This window comes from Gobio gobio (genome assembly GCF_949357685.1).
Source record: "Gobio gobio genome assembly, chromosome: 25".
Taxonomy (NCBI): Eukaryota; Metazoa; Chordata; class Actinopteri; order Cypriniformes; family Gobionidae; genus Gobio; species Gobio gobio.
In genome coordinates, this window is record NC_137121.1 from 2,601,687 (window position 1) to 2,625,320 (window position 23,634).

Genomic DNA, 23,634 nt, shown 5'->3' on the forward strand with positions numbered 1-23,634 from the left:
CACGACCAATTAGAGAGACGCAGCTGCAGTGCAATAACATCACTGCGGAAAATCCCACAATGCATTGCAACAAGAATCCATCCCAATTCATCAGTGCGCATTATTCAGAATGCTTTAACTTGTGTATTCTTCTAATTATACAGCAGCTAATGAATCAGAAGTGATCAGGGCGAGTGTGTGTGTGTGTGTGTGTGTGTGTGTGTGTGTGTGTGTGTGTGTGTGTGTGTGTGTGTGTGTGTGTGTGTGTGTGTGTGTGTGTGTGTGTGTGTGTGTGTGTGTGTGTGTGTGATGGGTAGGTTTAGGGGCAGGGGCAGTGTGTGTGTGTGTGTGTGTGTGTGTGTGTGATGGGTAGGTTTAGGGGCAGGGGCAGTGTGTGTGTGTGTGTGTGTGATGGGTAGGTTTAGGGGCAGGGGCAGTGTGTGTGTGTGTGTGTGTGTGTGTGTGTGTGTGTGTGTGTGTGTGTGTGTGTGTGTGTGGACTGGTAATCATCACGTTATGGGGACAAAATGTCCCCACAAAGATAGCAATATCCGAAATCCTCATCCTTGTGGGGACATTTTTAGGTCCCCATGAGGAAAACATCTTATAAATCAGACTAAGTGATGTTTTTTGAAAATGTAAAATTGCAGAATGTCTCCTGTGAGGGTTAGGTTTAGGGGCAGTGTAGGGGGATATAATATACGGTATGTACGGTATAAAAACCATTACGCCTATGGAAAGTCCCCATAAAAGATGAAAACCAAACTGTGTGTGTGTGTGTGTGTGTGTGTGTGTGTGTGTGTGTGTGTGTGTGTGTGTGTGTGGCGGGGCTGCGGGTCGGGTGTAATTGAAAACGCTGGAACATCCTGTTGGGTCTCTGGATAAATGTCGTGGTGTGTTGAAGAGGTCCTGAAGGTGTGATGACACCACACAATCAATATCTGCCGCTCAGAGCCACAGCGCTGAGAATACCTCACCTGGAGGCCGATATTTGAAGGTCATTGGCTCACTGCTCCAGAATGACCTTTGACCTTGAGGAGTGGATGGAGCTAATCTGTTTTATTTTACCAGTAGAAGAACATTACATTTCATTTTAATCAATAGCATGCGTTTCAGACCAAACCCAATAAATCAGTCGCGCTCTCTGATGATTGTTACGATAAATCAAAAGTGAGCGTCTAGGAGGTAGCGGCTTTTCATATACAATTATTAAACTATGTAAATCTGAGGAATATTAATATGTCAGAATGACTCATGACGTGTTATTATTTCATACTGATTAACATGTGGGATTTCATTTAAAGGAATAGTTCATCGTTTTTATTTTGGAGCATCACTGGATGTTTTGCTCCACGACATTTACATTTTATTTTGGGGTGAACAAAAAACATATGTGATATGGTTCTGAAAGAATGGAATATTCATATGCCAAAATACATGGTAATACTATGATACATGTTGGTATTTCAATGGTACACGTCCAAAAAAAAACATTGTGATTCTAAGGTGAATGTCCAAAAACCTGGTATTAACATGGGAAATATAAAAAAAAACATGGTTTTACCACAATAAATGTTAGAAAACTGGTAATTCAAGGGTATACGTCCAAAAAACACTGTAATACTATGGGGAATGTCCAAAAACATGGTATTACCACAGTAAATGTAAAAAAAACTAGGTTATTCAATGGTACATGTCCAAAAACCATTGTAATACTATTGTGAATGTCTGAAAACATAGTATTAACATGGGGAATATTCACAAAACATGGTAATTCAATGGTAAATGTACAAAGAAATTAAATTATGTGGTACGTGTCCAAAAACATGGTATTAACATGGGAAATAAATTACCCCAAAAAATGGTAATTCAATTGTACATGTAAAAAAAACTGGAAAAAAAACTTGTTTATACTAAGGTGAATGTCCAAAAACATTGAATTAACATGGGAAATGTTCAAAAAACATGGTAATTCTAAGGTACCGGTCCAAAAACATGGTATTGACATATTGGCAAAAACATGCTATTACCATAGAAAATATATAAAAAACATGGTAATTCAATGGTACAAGTTCAAAAACCATTGTGATTCTATGGTGAATGTCTAAAAACATGGTATTAACATGGGGAATATTCACAAAATATGGTGTTACCACAGTAAATGTAAAAAAAAAAACATGGTAATTCAATGATACAAGTCCAAAAACCACTGTGATTCTATGGTGAATGTCCAAAAACATGGTATTAAAATAGTAAATATAAAAAAACATGGTGTTACCACTGTAAATGTTAAAAAAACATGGTAATTCAATGATACATGTCCAAAAACCATTGTGATACTATGGTGAATGTCTAAAAACATGGTAATAACATGGGAAATAAATTACCCCCAAAAAATGGTAATTCAATTGTATATGTAAAAAATAAAATAAAAAACTGTCCAAAAACATGGAATTAACATGGGAAATGTTCAAAAAACATGGTAATTCTATGGTACAGTAATACTACGGTGCATGTCCAAAAACATGGTATTGACATATTGGCAAAAACATGCTATTACCATGGGACATGTCCAGAAACATGGTTATATATGATGCATGTTCAAAAACCATGGTGTTTCATGTCAACATGAGGGCGAGTAAATGATGACAGAATTTGCTGTGGGTTAAACAAAACTAGGTCACATTTTTAAAGAATTTGATGTGAACCAGAAAATCAATTGGGGGAAGAAAAACAGATGCATTATGTAGGCCAGGGGGCGGGGCCTGAGTGGAAGTGGGCGGGGCCAGTGATATCTCACAGGTCAGCCCAGCTGGAGACGAGCCGCTTTCACGGTTACTGTGACAACTGCAGCGCTCCCGTGAGATTAACAGATGCACATATAGGCCGAATCGTACATCAGGAAGGGACATGTAGTTTAAGTGTGTGTGTGTGTGTGTGTGTGTGTGTGTGTGTGTGTGTGTGTGTGTGTGTGTGTGTGTGTGTGTGTGTGTGTGTGTGTGTGTGTGTGTGTGTGTGTGTGTGTGTGTGTGTGTGTGTGTGTGTGTGTGTGTGTGTGTGTGTGTGTGTGTGTGTGTGCGTGTTACCAGCAGCCAGACTAACCGCTCAACATCATCATCATGTTAAGTGCTGTTTTACAAGCTGCTGGTACCATAAATCAGGCCGTTTCTGCACTAGTAGCTGTCTAATCTAACACTCGCTGTTGCTTATAAAACTTTGGCAAATTTTGCCTTTAGTCCAGAATGAGCTTCCCTCAGGGAGAGCCGCAGAAGTCTGCATAATTTACATTTGTGTCTGTGTGAGAGGAACATTTACTGCTAATTCCTCATAATAGTCAGCTTCATTTATTCTGTGTTGCTGCAGTTCTGCTTTAAGACTGCAAATAATACAGCGCTGGCATTCACACGGTTATTGATTCGCATTTGTTCTTGTGGATCTGGCCAGATGTAATGATCAGATGCACACATTACGGGAACTTCACAAACTGTTTGACTGTCGTTACGTTCATGCATTTACAAGATGCTTCTTATCCAGAGGGACTTACAATAGAGTAAAACTTCAGTGATAATACATGTAGGGTGTGGCTCAAGCTCTTATTCATGAGGAACTGATTGGATTGTGATTAAGAATTAATAATGTCAGCTAAAAAGGATGTAAATAACCGATTTTGATTTAGTTTTAAACCTTCTAGAAGATTTATTCTAGAAAATGTGCCATGTTAAAGTAATCATTTTGCCAGTTTATACATCGACCGCCAAACAACAACTGAAGCACAGCGGTGTAAATACACGAAGGGAAACAAGGATAACAAGATAACAAGGGGGAGTGGCTTATAGGCAACACCTGGGGAAAACTAATCATGATGAAAAACTACAAAGGACTACAACACATGGCACAAGGCAGGAAATACAAAAGAGTCCACAAACACACCGGGACTTTGTGACAACTATAGTATTACGATGGTTTTTGGACGTGTACCATTGAATTACTGTTATTTTTTACATTTCCCATGTTAATACCATGTTTTTGAACATTCACCATAGCATTCCAGTGGTTTTTGGATATGTACCATTTGAATTACCATGTTTTATGAACATTTACTATGGTAATACCATGTTTTTTTGAACATTTACTATGGTAATATCATGTTTTTTTTAACATTTACTATGGTAATACCATGTTTTTGAACATTTCCCATGTTAATACCATGTTTTTAGACATTCACCATAGTTTTCCAATGTTTTTTTGGATATGTACCATTGAATTACCATTTTTTATTAACATTTACTGTGGTAATACCATGTTTTTAGACATTCACCATAGTTTTCCAATGTTTTTTTGGATATGTACCATTGAATTACCATGTTTTATGAACATATACTATGGTAATATCATGTTTTGTTGAACATTTACTATGGTAATACCATGTTTTGAACATTTCCCATGTTAATACCATGTTTTTAGACATTCACCATAGTTTTCCAATGGTTTTTGCATATGTGCCATTTAATGACCATGTTTTATGAACATTTACTGTGGTAATACCATGTTTTTTGAAAATTTCCCATGTCAATACCATGTTTTTAGACATTCACCATAGTTTTCCAATGGTTTTTGCATATGTGCCATTTAATTACCATGTTTTATGAACATTTACTGTTGTAATACCATGTTTTACCATGTTTTTTGAATATTTCCCATGTTAATACCATGTTTTTGGAAATGTAGCGCATGTACCAGAAAGAACGCATGATGTTCTGATTAAAAATTAAACATATGCATGGATGAATCGTTCACAACCAGATCAAAATATGCAATAAGAAAATAGCCGACTTTAAGTGTTCTAGATCGATTCTTGTGTAGAGAACCATCCAGATTGCAATTCCGTCCTGTGAAGTTCCTAAAAAGTGAGGCTCTTGGAAGCGTTTTAGAGGGTGTTTCAGATTTGTGGCTTCCAAGACGGTGCCTAATTAAAATTCAGTCCTGCCTTGGGAGCCAGTAAGAATGTCACAAACATCTCTGAGAGTCGGCCAGCGGCCGTTTTCACAGAATCAGACCGATTCCGTCTGCTGCCCTGAAAATAGACCAAAGGCAAACTGAAATTTTAGCAGCGACTGGAGTTTGAATTTGTCAAATCATGACTTGGACGTTTTGTTCTCTGTGAGACTCGACTCATTAGCAGGCGCTCGGGAGCATCATTCATATTAATTCTCACGGCTGGAGCGTCTCTCCTTATCCCTGGAACACCAGCACGTCGCACACATCAGTAATCCTGTCACGGGTCTCTCTGACTTCCAGGAACGAGGGTCTGCGCACCTGAGGTTCTTCCCAGCGAGACTCGCCTCATCAGGGCTCGTTGTTTCCGTCAGTAATGTCTCGTGTTGTTGATTCGAATCAACTCGTGCAGCATATGTGACCTCATTTTTTACCAGTGCATCTCATATTTCATAAACTGGGCTGCTGGAGAACTATAATTAACAGAAGAGACTCTAGGGAGTCGTTTGGATAAACCGCATGTGTACGAGCGAGCTGTTGAACATTATTTGGTTACATGTGTTACATATATATTTGTATATAAATCCACTGTAATCACGCATTGGAATGTGTTTATAACATATAATAATTGTATGGTACAGTGATGTTACTATGATATGTAACATGGTAATGATTGAATAACATATTCAATTATTCATATGCCACGATACATGTTCAAAAACATGGTAAATTACCAAAAAACATGGCATTTCAATGTTACATGTGCAAATATCATTGTAATACTATGCTGCATGTCCAAAAGCATGGTATTAACATGGGGAGTATTCACAAAATATGGCATTACTACTATAGTAAAAGTCAAAAACATGGTATCAACAGGGTAAATGTTTAAAAAATACATGGCATTGCCATGGGAAATGTGTGAAAACATGTCAAAAACTTGGTGATACCACAATGAATGCTCAAAACACATGGGATTTTAATGGTATATATCCAAAAATTAATTGGTACTTGTCATAAAACATGCTGGTATTAATGTGGAAACCTTTTTAAAAAATGTTATTACCATGGTAAATGTTCAGAAAAACACCTTTGGAACTGTTTACCACCATGAACATATCAAAAACATGGTATTAAATGGGACATGTCCAAAAAAACATGGTAATACTATGTTGCATGTCCAGAAACATGGTATTAACATGGTAAATAAACAAAAAACATGGTATTTCGATGGTACTTGTCCAAACATCATTGTAATACTATGGTGAATGTCCAAAAGCATGGTATAAACATGGGGAATATTCACAAAACATGGCATTACTACTATAGTAAAAGTCAAAAACATGGTATTAACAGGGTAAATGTTTAAAATATACATGGCATTGCAATGGGAAATGTGGTGATACCACAGTGAATGCTCAAAACACATGGGATTTTAATGGTATATATCCAAAAATGAATTGGTACTTGTCATAAAACATGCTGGTATTAATGTGGAAACCTTTTTAAAAAATGGTATTACCATGGTAAATGTTCAGAAAAACACCTTTGGAACTGTTTACCACCATGAACATATTTTAAAAACATGGGACATGTTAAATGGGACATGTCCAAAAAAACATGGTAATACTATGTTGCATGTCCAGAAACATGGTATTAACATACCATGGTATTAAAAAAACATGTCATGTCATGTCAACATGTAGTACATGTTCAAAAACATTGCATTGCAGTGCATGTTAAAAAAAACATGTTAAAATATTTTTTTTTAAAAACATGGTTTTATCATATTGAATCTTCAAAAAACAGGAATTTTAATGGTACAGTACATGACTAAAAATAATTTGGTACATGTCATAAAACTTGGTATTAACATGAAAAATTCAAAACAAAACATGGTATTACCATGGTAAATGTTTAAATACCACCATGCAACAGCAAAAACGTGAGATAATCCAATGGTACATGTCCAAAAAACATGGCAATATTATTATGCATTTCCAAAAATATGGTATTTACATCGGAAATGTTCATTAAAAACATGGCATTACTATAGTAAATGTTCAAAACATTGTAAGACTAGTATGGTGCATGTCAAAAAACATGCTATTACCATAGTAAATATTGGGGAAAAAAACATGGGAAATGTTCCGAAAACATATTACTACTATGTCAAAAAAGAAAAAACAATTCAGAAAAACATGGTATTATCTTTGGAAATGTTTAAATGCCACCATTGAACATATCAAAAACATAGTATTTCAATGGTACATGTCCAAAAAACATGGTAATACTATGGTGAATGTCCAGAAACGTTGCATTAACGTGGGAAATATTAACAAAACATGGCATTACTATAGTACATGTTCAAAAACATGCTATTACCAAGGTAAATATATTTAAAAAAATGGTATAACTATGGGAAATGTTAATGTTCAGAATACATGTGATTTTAACGGTACATTTCCAAATACTATGGTACATGCCATAAAACATGCTATTAACATAGGAAATGTAAAAAAAAAAAAAATGGCATTGCCATAGTAAATGTTCAAAACATTGTAATACTGGTATGGTGCATGTCAAAAACATGCTATTACCATAGTAAATATTGGGGGAAAAAACATGGGAAATGCTCAGAAAACATATTACTACTATGGAACATGTCAAAAATGAAATAAATGTTCAGAAAAACATGGCATTACTATAGTAAATGTTCAAAAACAGTGTAATACTAGTATGGTGCATGTCAAAAAACATGCTATTACCAAGGTCAATATTTAAAAAATGGTATTACCATGGGAAATGTTAATGTCATAAAACATGCTGGTATTAATGTGGAAACCTTTTTAAAAAATGGTATTACCATGGTAAATGTTCAGAAAAACACCTTTGGAACTGTTTACCACCATGAACATATTTTAAAAACATGGGACATGTTAAATGGGACATGTCCAAAAAAACATGGTAATACTATGTTGCATGTCCAGAAACATGGTATTAACATACCATGGTATTAAAAAAACATGTCATGTCATGTCAACATGTAGTACATGTTCAAAAACATTGCATTGCAGTGCATGTTAAAAAAACATGTTAAAATATATATTTTTTAAAACATGGTTTTATCATATTGAATCTTCAAAAAACAGGAATTTTAATGGTACAGTACATGACTAAAAATAATTTGGTACATGTCATAAAACTTGGTATTAACATGAAAAATTCAAAACAAAACATGGTATTACCATGGTAAATGTTTAAATACCACCATGCAACAGCAAAAACGTGAGATAATCCAATGGTACATGTCCAAAAAACATGGCAATACTATTATGCATTTCCAAAAATATGGTATTTACATCGGAAATGTTCATTAAAAACATGGCATTACTATAGTAAATGTTCAAAACATTGTAAGACTAGTATGGTGCATGTCAAAAAAACATGCTATTACCATAGTAAATATTGGGGGAAAAAACATGGGAAATGTTCCGAAAACATATTACTACTATGTCAAAAAAGAAAAAACAATTCAGAAAAACATGGTATTATCTTTGGAAATGTTTAAATGCCACCATTGAACATATCAAAAACATAGTATTTCAATGGTACATGTCCAAAAAACATGGTAATACTATGGTGAATGTCCAGAAACGTTGCATTAACGTGGGAAATATTAACAAAACATGGCATTACTATAGTACATGTTCAAAAACATGCTATTACCAAGGTAAATATATTTTAAAAAATGGTATAACTATGGGAAATGTTAATGTTCAGAATACATGTGATTTTAACGGTACATTTCCAAATACTATGGTACATGCCATAAAACATGCTATTAACATAGGAAATGTAAAAAAAAAAAAAAATGGCATTGCCATAGTAAATGTTCAAAACATTGTAATACTGGTATGGTGCATGTCAAAAACATGCTATTACCATAGTAAATATTGGGGGAAAAAACATGGGAAATGCTCAGAAAACATATTACTACTATGGAACATGTCAAAAATGAAATAAATGTTCAGAAAAACATGTTATTATCTTTGGAAATGTTAAAATGCCACCATAGAACATATAAAAAATGTAGTATTTCAATGGTACATGTCCAAAAACATGGCAATACTATGGTGAATGTCCAGAAACATTGTATTAACGTGGGAAATATTAACAAAACATGGCATTACTATAGTAAATGTTCAAAAACAGTGTAATACTAGTATGGTGCATGTCAAAAAACATGCTATTACCAAGGTCAATATTTAAAAAATGGTATTACCATGGGAAATGTTAATGTTCAGAAAACATACTACGGAACATGTCAAAAACTTGCTAATGCCATAGTAAATGTTCAAAAAACATGGAATTTTAATGGTACAGTACATGTCCAATAATCATTTGGTACGTCATAAAACATGATATTAACATGAAAATTTTAAAACAAAACAAAACATGGTATTACCATGTAAACATTTTCCAGAAACATGGTATTACCATGGGAAATGTTCAGAAAACATATTACCACTATGGAACGTGTCAAAAGCTTGGTAATACCATAGTAAATGTTCAAAAAACATGGAATTTTAATGGTACATTTCCAAAAAATCATTGTAATACTATGGTACATGCCATAAAACATGCTATTAACATAGGAAATGTAAAAAAACACAAAAAAAAAACATGGCATTACTATAGTAAATGTTCAAAACGTTGTAATACTGGTATGGTACATGTCAAAAAACATGCTATTACCATAGTAAATATTGGGGGGGGGGGTGGGATGGGAAATGCTCAGAAAACATATTACTACTATGGAACATGTCAAAAACTTAAAAAAAAATCAGAAAAACATGGTATTATCTTTGGAAATGTTTAAATGCCACCATAGAGCATATCAAAAATGTAGTATTTCAATGGTACATGTCCAAAAACATGGTAATACTATGGTGAATGTCCAGAAACATTGTATTAACGTGGGATATATTAACAAAACATGGCATTACTATAGTACATGTTCAAAAACAGTGTAATACTAGTATGGTGCATGTCAAAAAACATGCTATTACCAAGGTAAATATAAAAAAAATGGTATTACCATGGGAAATGTTAATGTTCAGAAAACAAATTACAACGGAACATGTCAAAAACCTGGTAATACTATAGTAAATGTTCAAAAAACATGGAATTTTAATGGTACAGTACATGTCCAAAAATCATTTAGTACATGTCATAAAACATGATATTAACATGAAAAATTCAAAACAAATCAAAACATGGTATTACCATGTAAACATTTTCCAGAAACATGGAATTACAATGGGAAATGTTCAGAAAACATATTACCACTATGGAACGTGTCAAAAGCTTGGTAATACCATAGTAAATGTTTGTGTAAATGAATGGTACATTTCCAAAAAATCATTGTAATACTATGGTATATGCCATAAAACATGCTATTAACATAGGAAATGTAAAAAAAAAAAAAAAAAAACATGGCATTACTGTAGTAAATGTTCAAAACGTAATACTGGTATGGTACATGTCAAAAAACATGCTATTACCATAGTAAATATTGGGAAAAAAATGGGAAATGCTCAGAAAACATATAACTACAATGGAACATCTGAAAAACTAAAACATTTTTCAGAAAAACATGGTATTATCTTTGGAAATGTTTAAATGCCACCATAGAATATATCAAAAATGTAGTATTTCAATGGTACATGTCCAAAAACATGGTAATACTATGGTGAATGTCCAGAAACATTGTATTAACATGGGAAATATTAACAAAACATGGCATTATTATAGTACATGTTTAAAAACATGCTATTACCAAGGTAAATATAAAAAAATGGTATAACCAAACCATGGGAAATGTTAATGTTCAGAAAACATATCATCACTATGGAACGTGTCAAAAGCTTGGTATTACCATAGTAAATGTTCAAAAAACATGGAATTTATTGGTAAATTTCCAAAAAATCATTGTAATACTATGGTACATGCCATAAAACATGCTAGTAACATAGGAAATGGAAAAACAAACAAATATATAAGTATAGTAAGTGTTCCAACACAAAAATGTGGTATTTCAACGGTACACGTCCAAAATGCATATTTCAGTACCATGTCCATAAAAAAAACATGGTAATACTTTTTGTCCAAAAGATGTCTGAGAGTGATGTCATAGTGTCTCATTTGTGCTGCGGAGCTGAGACTTTGTCAGGACACCCAGCAGCACTGCATTAAAATTACAGCCATAATGAATAAATGAAGACATGAGACACTAATCAGAGAGAGTGTCTCAGCCATATCACACCAGTCCCCTGCATGTGGAACCGCACCGACCTAAACTAGCATCTCTGCTACATGCTAACACGTCTGCGAGCGGCGGATGGTTCCCGTATTATCGATTAGCTCGATGCCCTTGCTGAACGACTCCCAGCGGTCTCGCAGGCCAGGCTGGCCGTGGTCCACAACCGCAGGGTTTGAAACTGACTTAATGCGCCAATAAATCTTCGTTCTAATCAAAGCGGCTTTATCGGTGTGCGGGGAGGAAAGTTATAAGTCTGCGTTTGGACATGTGCTCTAATGACGGGCCGTAACGGACGGAATACAGATTCAATCTCACGCATTATGAGGCCGTAAAGACCGCGGGTCAAGCGTCCGTTTGCTTCACAGATTTGTCAGCCATGAGCTTGCTAATAAGGATGAAAGCTTGTTAAACACGAGAGCGTGAGACAGGAGGATGCCGTAACGCGGATGAAATCATTTAATATGCCATCTTTAATTCATTTAAGAGTTATTATTGTAAAAATCCTTACTTGAAATAAAATAAGCTTTAACTGAAATTAAAAAACTATATTTAAAAATATATATCCTTTTCATATTTCAGGGTTTCTCAGAAGATGAAGTCGTCATAGTTTGGCGTGAACTAGAAAATAAATTAAATATATATTTTTTGTTCCAATTTGCTCAAATAGCAAAAGATAAACTCCACAATAGTGATTTCACAACTTTAAAAAAGAGGAAAAAATAGAGTGTGTGAGAGTGAGTGTGTATGAAATATCAGGACACAAATGTGTATAATGACACGGGTATTACAAAAAGAGGGAGAAATATGAGGACGTTCCCCATGTCCTCACTTTTCAAAATGCTTATAAATCACAGAATGAGGTTTTTTCACAGAAAGTGAACTGCACAGTCTCCTGTGATGGGTAGGGGCAGTGTGTGTGTGTGTGTGTGTGTGTGTGTGTGTGTGTGTGTGTGTGTGTGTGTGTGTGTGTGTGTGTGTGTGTGTGTGTGTGTGTGTGTGTGTGTGTGTGTGTGTGTGTGTGTGTGTGTGTGTGTGTGTGTGTGTGTGTGTGTGATGGGTAGGTTTAGGGGCAGTGTGTGTGTGTGTAACCAATGTTGATATTTCAAATCACCAAATTAAACACACCCCTATTTTGATAGCTCCCCCCCCCACACACACACACACATATACGTAATCCAGGCAATTACGATTGCAAATGGACAAGCAAGCAAACATGATGAGCATATTCAAGCAAAAGCCAGCATATATTAGTTCTGTGAAACAAAACAAAACCAGTGTTAATCGCCTATGGAGAAGAAATAAAGCAACACTCGCTCCTTGAGTTCTCTCCAGCGCTGGAAAGCTGATCGTAAGCCTTCTTTTGTTCCACACACATCTTCCACATGTGTTTTTATCTGTCATCTCTCTCTTTCTGTCGTTGCTCGGCTAATGTCGGTCCTTCCCGTCATTAGTAGACACGCCCCTTACTGCTGATTGGCTATCAGTTTGTTTTGGTACTCGGCTCGAGACACTTTACTAAAGCAATTTTGAAATACCACTTACCCCATCTTTAATGTCAATGATCGCGTTATTTTACACATGCATATGATTAAATGTGATATCACTTGTTTCTGCGTCTTTTTCGCCTGTGTTTTGATCAGGAGATTCTGCACAGTCTTTACTGGTAAATGATCATGTGTGAACTGCATATTTGTGTATTTAATTGACCAGGATTGCTGTGTGAAAATGTGCTCATGCAATGCTTTGCTAAATTTGATTACTTTATTACATTTCTGTACAGTAGGCTATTATAAGTAGTAGGATAAATTGTTCACTTCATTCATTTGTTCGATTTTCTTTTTTTCTTGCATTATTGAACATTTTAAACTCACTGTTGTTGGTTGACAGTGGAAGAACGAACAGATTTAGGGCTTATGAACGCACTGACCGATAAAGTTTAGCTCAGGGCCTCCAGAAGTCTGCGATGAACGCTAATGAGGAAAAAAGCGCTCGTTAAAACATGTTTCCTTTACCGAATAATGCCGTTATTATCCGTGACGCGCTTCAGAATGAGAGCAAAAGCCCTCGTGGCAACAATCGGCTCGTTCTGACACTTGTTCTGCGTTTCCCGCCGTCTGTAATCCACAAACTGACGTGCCTAAGCAGATTAACGACTGTGTACCTGTTCAAGGCCTGTAAACACTTCTGACGGCGTAAAGAAGATTACATCCGCTCGCTGTCACATCATATGAGCGCTTGGCTGTGTTTTTATGTGCGTCGGATCATTTTCTGGAAGCGATTCCTTCCCTGAAAGCAATATAAAGGCCTCTGAAGTGTGTTTGTGTTTGTGATGACGTTAGCGTGTCCTGTAGCGTTATTGAAGCTTTTGGAGAAGACGCGGCGACAGAAGCGAAGCGCCACACCTCATGATCGGATCTGTGTCTCTCTCTCTACAGTCCTCACATGGTGACGGAGTACATGGGCATCAGGAACGAGAGTTTGATGAAGATGGCCGCTGTAGGGACATGGATGGGCGATTTTGTGACCGCGTGGATGGTGAGAGTCCAGCCTGTCCACATGAAACCACACTCAAACCCTGTCTGACTTCCGTTATTTATCAGGATCGGTTTGTGGAGTAAAACGCGGAACAAGTTTTTTATTTTGATGAAAGATTTACTGACAGATTTCCCTTTGGATCAGGGTTTCCCAAACTGAGCTAATAAAATATGACAAGAACTGTGTCGGAACAAACTCATCTTGATAATGTCATAACTTGTGATAGAAAGGGATGTAATGGATTACAATCAACCAATCAGCTGTTAAATTTAAGAACACAATTAGATAATACCAATTTAGCTCAACCAATGACCAAGCAATGCTTCATTTTGTTCAGTCTGTGGTGTCAAAGGTCACGAAAAAACACTTCAGCAAAACATGCTCAGGTCAAAGTGTCAACATTTGTGGGTATAATATATATATATATATATGTGTGTGTAATTATTATGTATATTTGAATACACACACATACATGTATATATTTAAGAAATATTGCATGCATATTTATATAATTTATATATATATATATACTGTATATATATTATACGACTATATAAATATTTAAAACAAATCTTAAATATATGCATGTGTGTGTATTTATATATACACTGTAAAAAAGTATTTTCATGATTCATTATCACAAATTTGTATCTTTTGTGAAATCAACTTAGATAACTAATGTGGTTCAGATACTGAAATATTTTGAGTTGCTATTTATTAAACCAATCTCCATTGTTTTAACTCAAATGTTTAATTTCAATGAACTCAAAATTTTAAGGCAACCAGGTAACTTACTTTCTTAAGTTAAACCAACAATATTTTTTGGATGCGATTAATCGCTTGACAGCTCTAATATATAATAAGCAGCAAAACTTTCCAAAATTGGTAATAAATCCTCATATGAGAATGATTAGTGAAGGATGGAGGACTGGAGTAATGATGATAAATTCAGCTTTGATCACTGAATAAATTACACTTTAAAGTATATTAAAATAGAAAACCTTTTTTTATTGTAATTTTTCACAATATTACAGTTTTTTCTGTATTTTTGATCAAATAAATGCAGGCTTGATGAGCAGAAGAGACTCTTTCAGAAACATTACAACATTCCAAACTTTTGACTGGTACTATATATCTATATAGTGACATTTCCATTTATTTAAATTATGGAAAATATTTTTTCTACAATATCACAATCACAAAGTGTGCTATTTTATTTGTTTACCTGTTGTAATATAGTGTATTATGGGTCAATGACATGACATGTATTTTTTTGTGTCCGAGTGAATTATTTCCCGAAAAAGATTTGTAATAAATACATGTCATATATCAAATTGATCTACAATATTTCCATTATAAGAAACCATTTTAATTTATTTGAAATTGACTTTTTGAGTTGTGGTGTTTGAAAGACCAAAAATGTCAGGTGGTGCGAACGTACAAGCAGAAAACAAAAATGCAATAAAAAGGTTAATTTTCTCAGTAAAATTCTTTATCAAATATTTTGGCATGATTTTACGTTAAATTCCTTATAAATGAGGGAAAATAGTGTCTCAACCCTATTTCAAAACTATTCTATTACTTTAAAAAAAATTGTCCGAAAAATGTACTTCTCCAAATGTCAGGGAGGGCGACCGACATTAAAAATGCCACTTTATGCACTGTTCCTTTAAGAAACCCATGTGACATCACACAGAGGACCCCTTTGATGCAGTAACAATGTTAGTCACCCTCCCATAAATATTACATAATTTGACATTTTTGAGTAATAATGAGGTTGATTCAACTCATCATGTCAGGTGGTGTGACCCCTGAAAACTTTAAAACTGTGTTGTTATTATAAAAATGTGTATTTGATTTAAATAATGTAAGTATAACCTTGAGCATATGGTCAAACATTTATATAGGTGTCCAAGTTAATGCCTGTTAGATTTGAATTGAGTTTGAAATGTCAGGTGGTGCGACCAGCAAATTTACATTTAAAAGTATCAATTCCCACTGCAATTAAATGAAGTAAGAAATATAAACCGTTATATAATGAATACAAATAATTTTTACAGTTAAAAACAAAACATAAAAGCTCCTTATGGAAAATTGGCTGTTTGAACACATAGAAAAGTGTCCGTTTATATGAATTGAACTAAAAGGGCAACACATAAAGAAATGGAAAGGGAATTTACCATGTGACACTACAATGATTAATATGTATATTGTATATGTATATTATTTTAACCCCTTAACTGTCACCTGGCACTCTTTTTTTGATCGCTTTTTTTTCGTATCATATATTTTAGTAATTATCATAAATTAGGTATCATTCAAAAGCTTACAAACTCAAAATTCATCCTGTGTAATCCGTTTTGAAATTGGACGTTGCATTACCATGGAAACAGTACTTTAAATTCTTCTAGCGGGCTCCTCCCCCTAGTGGGCGTTGTCATGTTTCATATTACAACATTTATTTTAACTACTTTATAATCGAAACCTTTTCTAATCTTGACAAAACAGATATCGTCGGAAAGGTCTGAGTCTCAAGGGTCCATATTTGGTGACTGTTTTGTGATGGAAGTGACATTTGGACAGAAATATGCAGGAAAATGCATTAAAAAAACAATCAATGGAATTTGAATGACACCCGGTGGCTGTTTTTGGTACAGCGCCTAAACACAATCTCATGGGGACTTCAATTTTTTGTGATATCAACTTCAAATTTGGAACACAACTTGGTTAGACATATGGCTTTGATTTTATAGTAATTTTAGATTAAAACATTTTTTTTAAATATATATTTTATATAAAATAAAACATATTTAGTACAGTATTTTTTATTTACAGTAAATTTAGACTTCCATAACTTTTTCATACTTTCATATTTTGAATTGCTTTCACTTCAGCAATAATCTGCTGAGTGTCTTGTCTTAGGCCAAACTTACGTCTATATCCTTTAAGTTTGGATAGTGCATTTCCATGTGTATTCTCAAAAAGGGAATATATGGTCGCACCACTTGACATTTTCTAGTTGGTAAAATCAGAAATCTTGTTTAATAATGAATGAATGCTGTCTTAAAAGCTGTAAAACCAATAGGAATCAACACCATACATTTTTTGGACATAAAAATGCCAAATTCCATTAATTATTAAAATTTTTTTGTATCTTAACCTTATTTGTTATTGACCTTTATATCATAATAAGCAAGCTATAGTTGTGCATTACTGTGATTTTACCATGTTTTTAATCAAGGTAACTTACAAGATAAAACTAAAGGTAAAACTATTTTATCTACAATATCACAATCACAAATTTTTTATTAGTATTTTATTAGTTTAGCTGCATGTCATGTGACCATTAACCAACATCAGACAACCCAGAGCCATATAATAGGAGAGTTGTAACACTCTTTGATCTCGTGGTAAATATTAACACAATATGTGCATCGACTTCGACTAGGCTTTACAGTAGCCTTTATTCTGGGGAGAGATAAAGAAGTTCGTTAATGGGTTTTTTGAGTGATCTTGTTATTTTATTTGGATCATGTGAGCCTATCACGGGCATTTCTGTTGAAAATAATAACCAGTCATATGTTTCATTTACCAGGAATGAGAATCCATATCGATTAAAACGATGCTCGGTTACTTAACGTAACCTCGGTTCTCTCTAGAAGAGGGAACGAGTATTGCGTAAGTTCCTTACGCTACGGGAAAGTATTCTTTCTTCGAGATTTCTGAAAAACCCCAAATTATCCTTAATTTTGTAACATTGTCAACGCAGTGCGGCAGCCTGGCAGACCATAGCAGGCTATTCCAGCGTGCCATTGGCTGCTCTGCTGGCAACTGCAGCAGCCTATCGGTGAGCCCGCGTGACGTGGCGACCAATGAGGGCGCTTCGCGCCCACCTGGCTTCATTTGCCTACAGGTGGGGCGTGGCCACGTGTATATAAGCAGGGCTCACGGGCTGCATATTCGGTTTTCGTAGTTCTGAAGCGTAAAAGCCCGCGGGGCGCACGGCAAGGAACGCAATACTCGTTCCCTCTTCTAGAGAGAACCGAGGTTACGTTAAGTAACCGAGCATCGTTCTCTTACGAGAGGTTCTCTCGTATTGCGTAAGTTCCTTACGCTACGGGAACATATTGTCAACGCCGTGCGCGCCTCGCATACAGCATATGTATCCCAGGGAACCGGGGACCATAACACTGCTCGGGCAGGGTGGCCGGTAAAGGAAACGGGCCACCACATATACGGACACTTCGTTTGAACTGACGGGTGGTTACAACAGGTGGTTACAACACCCTGTCCCATGAATGAGGGAACGGCACCTGCCGGTCTCCTTCAAATTCACCACACCTTGTCTCATGAATGAGGGAACGGCAAGGCCGGTCGCCTTCAAATTCACAATATCTTGTCATATGAGTGAGGTAACGGCACCGCCGGTCACCTTCAAACTCACAATAGCTCTTTTCGTAAATGAGGGAACGGTACCGCCGGTCTCCTTCAAATTTACATAAGCCTTGTACCGAACTTACTACCAGTATGTGAGCTATGTCTGCGCAGAATCACCGGGCAGAACCAACAGCCTTATTGAACTGATAACACTTTCGCCTGTAAGGCAGGAACTTCCAGATTGTAAAATCTCACGAACGTAGACGGGGAGGCCCAGCCTGCCGCCACGCAAATATCGTGGATGGAAATCCCTCTGGCCCAAGCCCACGAAGAGGCCATGCCTCTGGTGGAGTGTGCTCTGACACCTAGCGGGCACTGCAGGTGTTTGGAAGCGTATGCAGTTGCAATCGCGTCCACTATCCACCTGGACAGGGTCTGTTTCGAGGAGGCGAGACCTTTAGCGCGCCCTCCAAACGAAACAAATAGCTGCTCAGAACGCCTGAAGGCGCCGGAGCGTGTGACATAAACCCTCAATGCCCTGACAGGGCAGAGGATATTGCCACCGTCCCCCTCGTCGGATGCTGGCAGAGCCGAGAGGGAGATAATCTGCGCCCTGAAAGGAGTGCCGATCGCTTTGGGGACATAACCATGCCTCGGTCTGAGAATGACCTTAGAGTCATTAGGACCGAACTCCATACACGTCGGGCTCACTGAGAGCGCGTGTAGATCCCCCACGCGTTTCACTGAAGCCAGAGCTATCAGGAACGCGGTTTTTAGTGAAAGGAACCTTGGTTCCACAGTCTCGAGCGGTTCAAAGGGATGAGCCTTCATGGCCTCTAGGACCAAGGCCAGATCCCAAATAGGAACCGATGGGAGCCGCGGGGGATTCATCCGTCTAGCTCCTCTGAGGAAACGGATGATGAGCTCGTTCCTTCCTAGCGTGCTGCCTAGCGTCGTCTGGGCGAACGCTGCTATAGCCGCTACATACACTTTGAGCGTGGAAGGGGACCTGCCCAGTTCCAAGAGCTCCTGGAGGAAGGAGAGCACCCGCTGGACCCCACATTGCTGCGGTTCCAATCCCTTGGAAGCACACCACTCAGTGAACACCGACCACTTAGAACTATATAACCGCCTCGTCGAGGGGGCTCTAGAGTGTGAGATCGTGTTCATAACCCCTTCGGGCAGGTCAACGGGTATCCGTTGGTCACCCATACATGCAGAGACCATCGCTCTGGATGGGGATGCCAAACTGACCCTCCTGCTTGAGAGAGGAGGTCTGCTCTCAGCGGAACTGGCCAGGGGGGTGAGTGCGACAGCTTCACCAGCTCTGGGTACCAAATCTGGTTCTCCCAGCGCGGCGCTATAAGGAGCACCGGGCGGCGCGTTTCCCTGATTTTCGCTATAACCTGGGTCAATAGGGAAATCGGCGGGAAAGCATACAGCGGGAGGCTGGGCCAAAGTTGGGACAGCGCATCCTCGCTTTTGGACAAGAACGTCGAGCAGCGGGCGTTCTCTTTTGTTGCAAAGAGGTCGAGCTCCGCTCTGCCGAATAGGCGCCATACCAGCTGGACTGTCTGGGGGTGCAGGGACCATTCTCCTGGGAGAATGAGGCCCCTGGACAGCTTGTCCGGGCCCACGTTGAGGTGGCCCGGAACGTGCGCCGCTCTCAGCGAGCGCAGCGAGCTGTGTGCCCACACGAGCAGGCGTTCCGTCAGATTGCCCAGACACCTGGACCTGACACCGCCCTGCCGGTTCACGTAGGACACCACCGTGGTATTGTCCGACCGGACCAACACATGGTGTCCCCGTATAAACGGGAGAAACTGCTTGAGAGCGTTCTCTACCGCTATCATCTCCAAACAGTTTATGTGTAGGAGTTTTTCTCCGCTCGACCAGAGGCCCGAGGCCGGTCTGCCCTCGAAAACGGCGCCCCAACCCGAGGTGGAGGCGTCCGTCGAGATGACTTTGCGGTGTGAGATGGCTCCCATTGTCACTCCCCGCTGGTACCAGTCGGCTACTAACCAGGGCTCTAGGGCTGCAACACAGCCCTGAGTCACTCTGATCCTGAAACCTCCGGCAGCCCAGGCTCTGTGAGGCACTCGGGCGTTTAACCAGCGTTGCAGCGGGCGCATGCGCATTAAGCCCAGCTGGAGCACAGCTGCAGCTGAGGCCATACGTCCCAGGATCCTCTGAAAAAGCTTGAGAGGTGCGATTTTGCCCGGCCAGAAGTACGCAGCCATGCGCCGAACTTGGCGCGTGCGTTGTGGTGACAGGCGGGCAGACATAGCCACAGTGTCCAGATTCAAACCCAGAAATGAGGTTGATTGCGTGGGCACTAATGAGCTCTTGGTCCAGTTGACCGTGAGCCCCAGGCTGTCCAAATGGCTGAGCAGCATTGCCCTGTGGGCGAGGAGCTCGGCCTCTGACTGCGCCAGGATGAGCCAGTCGTCCAAGTAGTTCAATATTCGCATCCCCCGGTTTCTCAGGGGAGCGAGGGCCGCGTCCATGCACTTCGTAAATGTACGGGGTGCTAGTGACAGGCCGAACGGAAGGACGGTGTATTGATAAGCCTGGCCGTCGAAGGCGAATCGTAAGAATGGCCTGTGACGCGGCGTTATCTTGATTTGAAAATATGCGTCTTTCAAATCTAGGGAAATTAGCCAGTCTCTCGGGCGAATATGCGCGAGGATCTGCTTGGTCGTAAGCATCTTGAACGATCTCCTCAAAAGAGCTTTGTTCAGACGCCTCAGATCCAGAATCGGTCTGAGCGACCCGTCCCTTTTTTGGCACGAGAAAATATCGGCTGTAAAAGCCTGACTCGCTCATAGAATGGGGAACCGGTTCTATAGCCCCTTTGCACAGCAGCGTGGCTATCTCCGCTCGAAGTAGATGTGCTACTTCTTCGCTCACTCTCGTCTCTATACGCGCACAGAAGCGCGGAGGGCGGCGAGCGAACTGCAGAGTGTAGCCGTGCTTCACTGTTCTCAGCACCCATTCTGATACACCTGGAATGGCTTCCCACGCTTTCGCGTGTGCCAAACGGGACAGAACGGCCTCTGGGCTCGAAACGCCGCGTTTCGCGGGTTTGACGGCCCGTATACGAGGGGCGGGCGCGGTGCGCACGCTCTCTGTGCTGTGGGCCAGCCGCTCGCTTTCGGTGGCTGGCCGCCTTACACACTGTGTCTCTACCGCTTTGAGCGGGGAATGTCTTGTGTGTGGCCCTACACTCATCGCTTCGGCCACCTTGGGCGGAAAACAAATGGTGTGTGGCGCGGCGCGTAGCGCCTGGGGCATAATGTTCGCGAAAATGTGTGAGCGCTTTTGAGCGGGCACAACTCTTACGCGTGGAACATGACCGGTTAAGAGTGGCTGTGTGACAGCGCGTGTGGTGGCTAGGCGTGGACGCAGACAAGCGGACACGTGACCTAACTCTAGCACTCGAGCGGCCGGAGGCCGCTTTATGTGAGTGGGGGACACGGGGTTTATTGTGCTTATGTGCAGGGGTGAACACAGAAAAGTGGGCACATTTACTGCATTTGAAACACATACGGCGTGAGCCGTGCAACCAGAAATAATGCAACTTTTGTGATTTCTCTGGTTCGCCGTAAAAACGGCGGTGGTTGACAGGCGAGAGGGCGTTTTTGCCGGCTCGTTGGCTGCGTGAAATTCCTCTGCAGCAGCCACAGTGGTGGGGGCTGACAGGAAAAAGAGTTTTGACGGTGGTCCGGCCGCAGCGGGACTTAACCGTCGTTTCTTGCCTCTGGCTAGGAGGGCTTTGGAGGCTCGGACTTCAGCACGATCCTAGGCCGGGGGCCCCGAGGGGGAGGCGGCTTACCGTGGCTGGAAGAGCGCGATCTGGGGCGGCCGCTCGGTCTTCGCTGAGACGAAGGGGGCCGCGCTGGGCGCTGCGTGGAGCTCGGTGCTGGCTGGTCGCGAGGACGGCGAGCAACGGAGCTACCGCTGGCGCCTGGGCGTCGAGGCAGGAAGAGGTTCATGGCCTGCGTCGTCTTCTGTACTTCGGAGAAACGGTCGACGATCCCCTTGACCGCTGGTCCGAAGAGCCCAGATGGAGAGAGCGGGGCGTTTAAGAAGGCCGCGCGCTCTGTTTCTCGCATGTCCGCGAGCGTGAGCCAGAGGTGGCGCTCAGCTACCGTGAGGGAGGCCATGGAGCGTCCGAGGGCCTGTGCTGCGGTCTTGGTAGCGCGGAGGGAGAGATCCGTCGCGCTTCGCAAATCCGTGATCAGCTCAGCGTCACAGCTCCTCTCGTCCAGATCACGGAGGAGATTGGCTTGGAGGATTTGCAGCACGGCCATAGAGTGCAGAGCAGACGCAGCTTGACCGGAGGCAGCGAAAGCGCGGCCGATCAGCGATGACGTCACTCTGCAGGCCTTAGACGGGAGGGCAGCCTTTGAGCGCCAACCAGAAGGCGGGCAAAGGTGCGCTGCGACCGCCTCTTCCACCGGAGGGATAGCGTTGTAGCCTTTCTCAGCCGCGCCGTCAACTTGTGAGAGCGTCGAAGAAGCCTGAGACGAGACCCTCGCGGAGAATGGCGCATTCCAGGACTTCGCGAGCTCCTCGTGAAGCTCTGGCAGAAAGGGTGCAGTCCTGGCGGTGGGCGCACGGCGGCGACTGTTCAGGAAGCATCCGTCGAGCCGATTCGGCGCTGCCACCTTAGGCGGGGCCCATTCGAGGCCTAGCTGCTCGACAGCCCGGGTGAGAAGGCGCAACAGTTCGGCGTCCTCACCCGCTCGAGAGCGTCCGGAGGCTCGGACTGAAGAGGTCGCGGAAGACCATTCCTCGCTGTCGGAAGCCATGATGGAGCAGCTGTCGGCGCGTTCCGCGGCCGCATCCGCCTCATCCCCAGAGGCGGCAACAGAAATGGCGGCCTGGGGTGGGGGCGGGGAAGGCGAGAGTGAAGCGGGCGGGAAGGGTTCCGGCGAGCTTCTCTCGGCCAACTCCGGAGTCCGCTGCGAGCGGCGCTTTTTCCTGCGCGGCTTAGCAGAGACTGGAGGGATGTCATCTTCGAACTGATCGAGTCGAGCCCGCAGGGTCGACATCGTTAGTTCTTCGCACTCCGGGCATCCGCCGGCGAGAAGTGCGGCGGCGGCGTGATCACGGCCCAGGCAGAGAGCGCAGATCACATGGCGGTCCCCGGAACTGAGCTGCGCGTGACACGAGCCGCAGGTGGAACGAGACATTTTTAGAAAAACGCTCGGCTCTTTTTGTGAAAGTGTGACGCAGCGGCGACAACACTGAGCAATAAAAGGATATAATGCTGCCGGATAGCAGAGCAGGCACGGATGGCTGAAGGTGGCGCGATGCTGCCGGCTTCTTCAGGCGCTGTCCTCTGCTTGCTCGTCTGCACGTTCAACGGCGGCGGGTTCCAGATCCAGCGATGCGAAGGGCTTCGCTGAAGAAAAGAA

General features: G+C 40.7%; 1 protein-coding gene across 1 annotated transcript in view; it reads left to right on the forward strand.

Moving 5' to 3' along the window:
• Positions 1-23,634, forward strand: part of tmem117 (transmembrane protein 117) — a 91,338-nt gene that overhangs the window by 44,968 nt on the left and 22,736 nt on the right. The window contains exon 4 of the mRNA XM_079809233.1: positions 13,735-13,834. Coding sequence (XP_079665359.1) covers positions 13,735-13,834 — 100 coding nt within the window. The remainder of the gene's footprint in view (positions 1-13,734; positions 13,835-23,634) is intronic.